We start from the raw sequence: 9103 nt of genomic DNA, 5'->3' as shown, positions 1-9103 counted from the left end.
CAACCCTCAGTGTTGCCCCCGTACCGGACCGGGGACCGGCAACAGGATTGCAAGCCTCGGCATTGCTCCCGCGCCTCGCTCAGCCAGTGAGCGGGAACCGGTCTGTATATGGGATCCGAACCCTCGGACGGGAGCGCCGCCGCGCTTCCCAAGCGGCGCACTATCCAGTGCGCCACCGGGCAGGCCCAGAAATGGGAAAATTTCTATAAACACACAAATTATTTGAACTGGCTCAAGAATAGTAGAAAATCTAAATAGACCTATATCAAGTAAAATTACTAATTCAGGTGTCAAAACCTCCCAATAAAGAAAAGTCAGCTACCATATGCCTTCACTGGTAAAGTCTACTGAACATTAAAGGACAACATCCATTCTTTTTAAACTCTTTCCAAAAATTGAAGAGAAGAAAGTACTTCCTATCTCACTCTATGAGGCCGAGATTGCCTTGATACAAAATCCAGATGTCTGTCACAAGAAAAGAAAACTACAGATCAATATTATGAATATACATGCAAAATTTCTCAACATTGGCAAACCAAATCCAATAGCATATTAAAGAAATATAGAGTATCACCAATTGGTATTTATAGCCGGAATGTAATGGTGGTCCTCCAAAGAACAAAATATACTAATGGCCAATATACCATTAGTCATCAGCAAAATTCAAATCAAAATCATAATAAGACACCACTGTCCACATACTATTAGGATGGGTATAATTTTAAGATAATGGAAGATAAGTGTTGGTAAGGATGTGGATTCCTAATTGGAACCCTCAGAGATTATAGACGGGAATATAAAATTGTGCAGATACAGAGCTAAACATAAAATTACTACATGACTCAACAATTACACTTTCAGGAATGTATCAAAAGCACTGAAAAGAGGGATTCAAACAAACAGTGTATGCCACTGTTCACTGTGGTATCATTCACTACAGCCAAAATGCAGAAACAACACATGTCCAGCAACAGATGAATGGACAAACAAAATGTGTCCATACATACAATGACATATTATTCAGCCATAAAAAGCAATGAAGTTCTGTGCATGCTATAACATAGATGTTGCTGGAAAACATCATGCTAAGTAAAATAAGTCAGAAAAAAGATACAAAAATTAAAAAAAAAACATTGCACAAACTGGATTTGTTATGTTCTTCTGGTTTATATTTAAAATATTATTTCCTTTAAACTTTGTATTTGTTTCCTCTCTAACCTTTACAGAAACAATGCTCCTATCAAAGTAATGCCAAAACATTTCTTCAAAACACTGCCCAAGGCCTTTGAAGCTGACAAGATATACTTAACAATGAACTCCAGGCAGACTTAACCTGACAGCCATGCCTTCCAAATCTATTTGTTGCTAAAGTGTGGCTGAATGTGTTTTGACATTGAATTAAAATTGCTGGCCATCTCCCAGTGTGGGGCTGGTCTAACAACTGGGACAGGATCAACTTGGCACAGATGGACAATTTCAACCAACTACGAGATGATTGATCAGCAATGCTTTTGGAGAAAGGTGTTATCAAAGGCAGAAATGTGTAAACCATTAGAATCACAATATGTCATACCATAACAAAGAAATAAAGCCAGGAACTTATGAATGGAGGGCCCTCACACACATATGGCTGTGATAAATGGTTCTTATGCACATATGCCTGTGAGAAAAACTTTTGCCTAGGAATTCTAAAACTGAAGCTTGCTACATGAATCACAAGGAGAGATGACCTAATGTGCAAGAAAACTCCCTGACACACTTTCTTCACTAATGAACTGGTAAACTACTGTGATAAGTCCCTGTAACCAATGTTCTCTTTGTTTCAAAACAGATTATTTGTATTTTCTGCTTTGTCTTCAAAAGCATTTTTTTGTCCCAACCTCTTTATGTGGGCTTATGTTTACCATAGCCCTCATATCTCAAATTGGCAAATCCCTTGTGCACTCCTGAATAAACCCATTATCACTGGACTATATCTCTCTGTCAGTTACTTGGGTTAAAATATTCTCAGCCCCCTTAATGCTCCACATAATATAGCGTAAAAAAAACCTTTCTGGAAGTCTAAGCTAATTATAAGTAAGAAAGGCTGTTTTCTATAGAACCAAAACAATCTGGTTCTAGAAGTAATATGCAGGTATTTGTATTATAATATGCTACATGGATTTGGTAGTATATACAATATACATTTAAATATCTAAGAATGCAAAATGAAAATATGTTAATGTGCATCTTTTTTCTACATATTACGTGTATGTAGGGCCGGCCCGTAGCTCACTCGGGAGAGTGTGGTGCTGATAACACCAAGGCCACAGGTTCGGATCCTATATAAGGATAGCCGGTTTGCTCACTGGCTGAGCCGTGGTGCTGACAACACCAAGCCAAGGGTTGAGATCCCCTTACCGGTCATCTTTAAAAAACAAAAACAAAACAAATACATGTATGTATGGGTATCTATATATGTAAATACGTGTATCTACCAATCTACCTACAAAGGTAGTACAGATTAAGACAGATAGTTGGTGGTCTTAAAATTTCAGGTAACTTGTTGGTCAAAAAGTGACATACCAACATTTTTTAGTCATAAATTATTATTTTAATTTTTTTTGGTAAAATAAATGTAATGGTCTTTGATTAGGTATTACATTTACATAATGTGATTCAAAAGACAAGTTTAAAAAAAAATCCCCACATTCTACTCTCCCTCAATCTGTTTTTCCACCAAAAATAAGCACTGCCACCTCTTTCTTTCTTTGTTTATTTGAATCCTCAAGAAATAGAAATTCATATACATGCTCATCCATGACAGGAACATACATAGGATATTCTTCTATAAATGTTGTCCAAATTACTACTGTTAGGGTCTTGCTCAATTTTTCTGCAACATTCTATTTTGGGGATATTAAGTATGAAAATGAGTAAGTAAATAAAAACAATGGCCTAACAATTTTAATGGCTATATAGTATGTTTTATTCAACATACTATAATTTACTACCAAACACATATCAATGGGCATTTTAGTGGCTTCAGTCTTTTGTTATTAACAATAATACTTCAAAGATATCTACATTTATGTATTCACATTTGCTTTTCAAAGTATCTTAGTATAAATTCTCAGAAGTAGCATTGATAGGTCATAAACTACATTTTCTTAGGATGGTGATTACTAAATTACTCTTTAAAGTAATCCTAAATTATGCTCCCTCACCAGCAAGTATGAGAGTCCTTGAAGATTCACATCACAGAACCCTTGCAAAGAAGGACTTGTTCTCCCAGCTGCCAACTACTTCAAAATCGGCCTCCTCACCATAAGGCCACCATGCCCGCTTGACTGATTAGGCATGGGTATAAATGCCTGATCCAAGGGGGTCATTTCAGACACACCTTAGGTGTGACAAAGCTCCCCACAATACACAGTAGGCTTTGCTTGATTTATCACAGCCTGAGTCAGCCCTGTTTTTAACTCTGTATCCTTTTTATGCTTCTCTTAGCTGTTTATCCCTAAGAAATACCATACCTGCCAAACATGCCTCAAGATCAGTGTCCAGGGAACAGCAACACTTTGAAAAAAATGTAGATAACTTTGGTTAAAAAACGTACTCTTTTTTTAACTTTTTAGTGATTTTAATTGATGTATAACTTAAATGCAATAGAGTGAACAATTGAGTTCGATTCTGTGAATTAAAGCAAATAAAGTTGTACACATACAGACATCAAATATCAATTATTACAAAAATATTACCCAGAGGCATACAGTATGTCCTCTCCCAGTAAGTAATTCTCAAGAGTGACATCTATTCAGACATTACAATAGAGTAATTTTGCCTGCTTATAAACATTATATTAATAAAAAATGTGATTTATACACTTTGATATTTGCCTTTCCTTGCTTAATATTATGGTTGTGAAATCCCATGATGCTGTTCTGAGTATTGCTAGTTAATTTTGTGGTTGTTGTTTCTTTTCTGTATAGTATTGAATTGAATGATACAACAAAATATGTTTGTTGATGGACATTTGAATTATTTTCAGTTTGAGGAAATAAATAATTTTATCATTGGGAACATACTTATCTGTATTTTTGTTGGAAATATGTGATTCTACTGAGTATATATAAACCAAGGAATGGAATTATGAGTGTATATTTCCAGAGTTTTCCAAAGGATCTGATCAACTTTACACTCGTATTGATCACTTTTAAAAATTTGTTTTATCCACATATTGACCAACTCTTGCTTTTATCAGTTTAATTTCTTTTTGAGGTTCGTTCATTACATTGTTTACTAATACCTGGGGGGGTTTTTGTTTGTTTGGTTGTTTTCTTTTTGTACTTTATAGCTAGTATGACCTCTTGCATGCATATACATGTTCCAAACATGTTTTGCAGTCTTTCCTATGTTGACTTCCTTAGTAGCAGTTTCCAAAACAAGAATTTGAATACAAGTAGCTTACTGAGAAGAGTAAATTAGTAAGCACCAATAGCTAAGTTGAAAATGCAACATGAATGAACAGATTATTTGGGGGAACAACTGGGGCTTAGTTCCACTGGAGACCTGGAGAAGACTGTGTAGAACCTAGCTGAAGCTTGTCCCAACAAGAGTTGAGGAGGTTTGAGTATTTAGGCACCCACTACGATCTATCATTGGATGAGACCCATTTCTGGAGTTAACCCTGACACTTTCAAGCTGGCCTATGCATGATCTGGGCACACTCCTATTGCTAGGAAAAAGAGCCCCCACATAGAGTCATGAGTATTTTCAGAAAAAAAAAAAAAAAACTTTAGAAATAAAATATAATAAATAAAGAACCCAAAATAAATTAATGAAGTAAATAGTAAAAATAAAACAGAAGGGATAAACAAATCCAAAACTGATTCTTGGAGAAAACTGAGAAAATTGATTAAAGTCTCACATACCTAATCAAGGGAAAAAAATACAGTGATAAGGCAAAAATACCTAACATTAGCATTGAAAAGTCGGAATCATTATTGATCCTGCCAATTTTAGAAAAAGGCTATCATGAAATATATTTTGCCAAGGACATTGGAAGTATAGATATAGTGGATGCATTGTAAGAAAAATAAAACAAAGTGACTCAAAAAGAAGTTGAGATTAAAATTTTCTTGCTAATATTAAAGCAAGTGAATTCATAATTGAAAACATTTCTGTGCAGTGGAAAACTTTCCTATTTTTCAGTGAATTCTAATTGTATGCATATTTTTCTCTGGATCAAATAAAAAGGGACCCATTCCAATTCCCAATAAGAGGCTAGAATAATTTTTTTTTTTCCTTCTTGTCTTTTTTCGTGACCGGCAACGGATCACAACCCTCAGTGTCGTGCCCGTACCGGACCGGGACCGGCAATGGGATCGCAACCCTCGGTGTTGCTCCCGCACCTCGCTCAGCCAGTGAGCGGCCGGTCTGTATGTGTTATCTGAACCCTCGGTGGGAGTGCCGCCGCTCTCCAAAGCGGCGCACTGTAGCAGTGTGCCACCGGGCCGGCCCCAAGAGGCTAGAATAATTTTGATGACAAAAACAAAGGAAATACAGCGAAATACATTGAAAAAAATTTCAGAACATTTTTGTTCATAAACACAAAATTTAAAATTCTCATTGATATATTAAATCATTCAACTAATCAACAAATAAAAATAACCTATTATAGCACATTAATTTTTTTTCTGAGAAAATAATATTTGGCTCAATATCAGAGAATTCAAAACATATAAGTTGACATATTAAAATATTAAAGGGGCTCAATCACATAATTATCTTTAAAAACGAACTAAAGCAGCTTGAAAAACATTCAACATTCACTCATCAAAAGCAAACAGCCCTAAACAAAATCAAAATAAAGCAATGCAGATGATTTTGCTAATTCAAAAAATAAAAAGAAATCTATCCCCAGAACATTTACAGCAAACATTTTCAACATGAAATATAAATTAGGAAATATAAATGATTTCCCTCTAAAATCAGAAAGACAAGAATGCCCACATTTAATAGGTTAATTCAACATTATATTGAAGTTTCCAGCTATTTAAATAAAGAAAGAAAAATAATTAAAAGGAATAATATCAAAAAGAAAAAATAACGTATTTAATCAGAGAGAATGTTATATACATGTGGATAATACAAAATAATCTGCAAATAAACCATATAATTAATAAGAGATTCTGTTAAATTTGCCAGGAAAAAATCAACATAAAGTGTATAACGTACTAAGATTTAAAAATACATTTGTCAATAGATATGAAAAATAGCATCAAAAATACCAAGCACCCAGTCAATTATTTAATAAAATGTGTGCAAAATCATTCCAAAAAGGTACACAATAAAACTTTTATTATAAACACTGTAGTAAATCAAATAATTGAAAGATATAGTAAGCTTATGGTTTAGAATACTTGGCCATAGAAAGTTGCAGTTTCTTTTTAAATGTATCTGTAAATTTACTGTAATGCTGCCATAAATGCAAACCATTATAATGTTAAAATTTGTTCAGAGAGATGAGGTCCCCAAAATATCCCAATTTCATCCTAATAAAAATAACGAATTTTCGGGAGTTGCTGTACTGGGTATCAAACTTATTAGTTATAGGTACTTGTGACTATAAAACAAGAAGAATCATATATAGAGTCTAGACAGTTATCAATACATATATGAATACTGACTTTATGAAAATTATAACACTGTAGAGAAGTGTATAGTGGAGTGACATTTCAATAAATAGTGTTGGGACAAATATACATTCATAATTTAAAATACAAATTAGGCCTAATTTCATATCACAGCAAAAATAAATTCTAGGTTAATCATAAAAATATTTATGTAAAAATCAATGTAAAAAGACAATGTAAAATTTATAATATATAAGAAAACAAAATAGAGTATAATATAAAAAAGAGAATAGTGTATGGAATTTGGGGCAATATATTACGTAAATTATGAGACTATCTTTATTATTTTGGAGGAAATTATTTTTTCTTAAATAAAATATTAAAAGCAGTTCCCTGTATAAACGTACAATTAGATAAGTTGTGCTTCATGAAAAAGGAGGAAAGCTGTGCACCTAAATACATCGACAAGACAGTGAAAAGACAAATCACAGTGGGGCAGAAAATTCAACACATATATGTCATAATGGAACGTATCCTCTAAGATTCATCTGACATAAATTTCGAATAGCGGAAAATTAAGATTTATACTCTCAGAATTTATACTTATGGGTTGCGCCGAGAGAATAATTAGTCTGAATGACACAATCTCCACAGTGAATTTGTGTGGGGCAGGCACAGTGAATAGAAAAGGGCTTATGCACAATTTGTAAAGTGCTGATAATGTTCTGTCATTACGTTTTTGGAAGAAGTGACATAGAGGATTATTATTCAAAAGTACTTATCTAAATTGTTGTCATAATTCACAATGAGAGACGGAAAGCAAGTGGAACAGGAGGGTAGCGTGTAAGGATGACATATTTACAGTTTCTGAAGATTAGATATAGACATCCTCAAAGGACCGTTATTTAGCCTACTACATCCTGGGTAGAATATAAAGAAAATATTTATCTCCTTTTATTTTTTTATTTTTCTATTAACAGCTGATTGTTAATGCATAATGAGATTTAATAGTTATGGATATATAAATTATCTAACTAATACCCTGAATCAATTTTATCCCATTTTTTGAAGAATAAATTAATAACCGCCAGTGCAAAGCATAAAGCACATTTTTAAAAATGACTAGAACCTTGTGTTTCTGTGTGTGTGTGTGTGTGTGTGTGTGTGTGTGTGTGTGCGCGCGCGCGCGCGCAATTACATTGAGTGAGAAAGTAATTTTATGTGAATTAACTTCCTGACAGTCTCCTTCACATCCTTGTTTCTAAGGCTGTAGATAAGAGGATTTAGCATAGGGATCACTATGGAGTAAAACGCAGTGGCTACTTTAATGAAGAGCCATGAGCTCTTAGATTTGCGCACACTGTAGAGAACAAAGACAGTCCCATGGAAAATGGTGATGGCAGTCAGGTGGGAGGCACAGGTGGAGAAGGCTTTCCGAAGTCCCCCTGTAGAAGGCATCCTGATGATAGTGACAACTATGAAGACATAGGAGGTTAAAATGACCAGGAGGCTACAAGCCTCACTGAATATTGAAATAACCGATAAAGCCATTTGGCTGAAATAGGTGTCAGAGCAGGATACAGAGAGAATGGCAGAATATTCACAGCAATAGTGATTTATTATATTACGTCGACAATAGGATAGTTCCAAAAGAGAATATGTGAGTGTCGAGGAACTGAGTCCACCCCATATGTAAGTTCCAGCTACCAGGACAGCACAGAGCTTAGGAGACATAGCAACTGTGTAGAGCATGGGGTTACAAACAGCCACAAACCGGTCATAGGCCATCACTGCCAACATGAACATTTCCACAGTCACAAATGTGCAGGCAAAGAAAAATTGTGTCATGCATCCTTTGAAGGAGATAGTTCTGTCTTTCACAACTAAGATTTCTAGTAGTTTGGGTGTGACTACACTGGAATAACAAAAATCTATAAAGGATAAATGGGCGAGGAAAAAGTACATGGGTGTCTGAAGTTTGGGATTGACCCTTATGACCCCAATCATACCCAGGTTCCCCACCACAGTGATGGTGTAGATGGCCAAGAACACCAGGAAGAGGGGTGCCTGCAGGTGTGGGAACTCTGAGAAGCCCAAGAGGACAAAAGTGGCTCCAGCACTCTCGTTTCCCTCAGTCAGCATCATGGACCCTGTTGGAGGAAATCAGAGGGTTCATCCTGAGCAGCCGGATATGAGACAGTAGAAATGAGGGGATGCAGATGACTCCCAATGAGAAACACCCCTGAATGATGTGCAAGATATGCAGCCATGTTTTATTTTTTGGCCTTTATCCTGTGCCTCATTTGAATCTATATTTGGCCACTTACTATTGGAACACGGAATGTGCCCTCTACCCATCAGTGACTCATCTCTTCATTTATAACACAAGAAATGTGGTTATCTCATGAAGTTCATTTACAAATTATATACATATATGTGCCTACTAAATGCTTACAATATTTCTGCTCCTTATAAATAATTATGAA

The 9103-nt window shown here is 35.2% G+C and overlaps 1 protein-coding gene across 1 annotated transcript; it reads right to left on the bottom strand.

Moving 5' to 3' along the window:
- Positions 1 to 7811: 7811 nt before the first annotated feature.
- Positions 7812 to 8762, bottom strand: LOC103610502 (olfactory receptor 5D18-like). The gene has a single exon (XM_008594657.1). The coding sequence runs from the start codon at positions 8760 to 8762 to the stop codon at positions 7812 to 7814; it is 951 nt and encodes a 316-aa protein (XP_008592879.1).
- Positions 8763 to 9103: the final 341 nt, after the last annotated feature.

The sequence above is a fragment of the Galeopterus variegatus genome, unplaced genomic scaffold (genome assembly GCF_000696425.1).
Source record: "Galeopterus variegatus unplaced genomic scaffold, G_variegatus-3.0.2 Scaffold11243, whole genome shotgun sequence".
Classification (NCBI taxonomy): Eukaryota; Metazoa; Chordata; class Mammalia; order Dermoptera; family Cynocephalidae; genus Galeopterus; species Galeopterus variegatus.
Note: the sequence above shows the minus strand (reverse complement) of the source record. Positions and strands in the feature narration are given on the sequence as shown.

Coding starts and splice junctions, on each gene's coding strand:
- LOC103610502 (XM_008594657.1), bottom strand. CDS start 8,762: ATGATGCTGACTGAGGGAAACGAGAGTGCTGGAGCCACTTTTGTCCTC.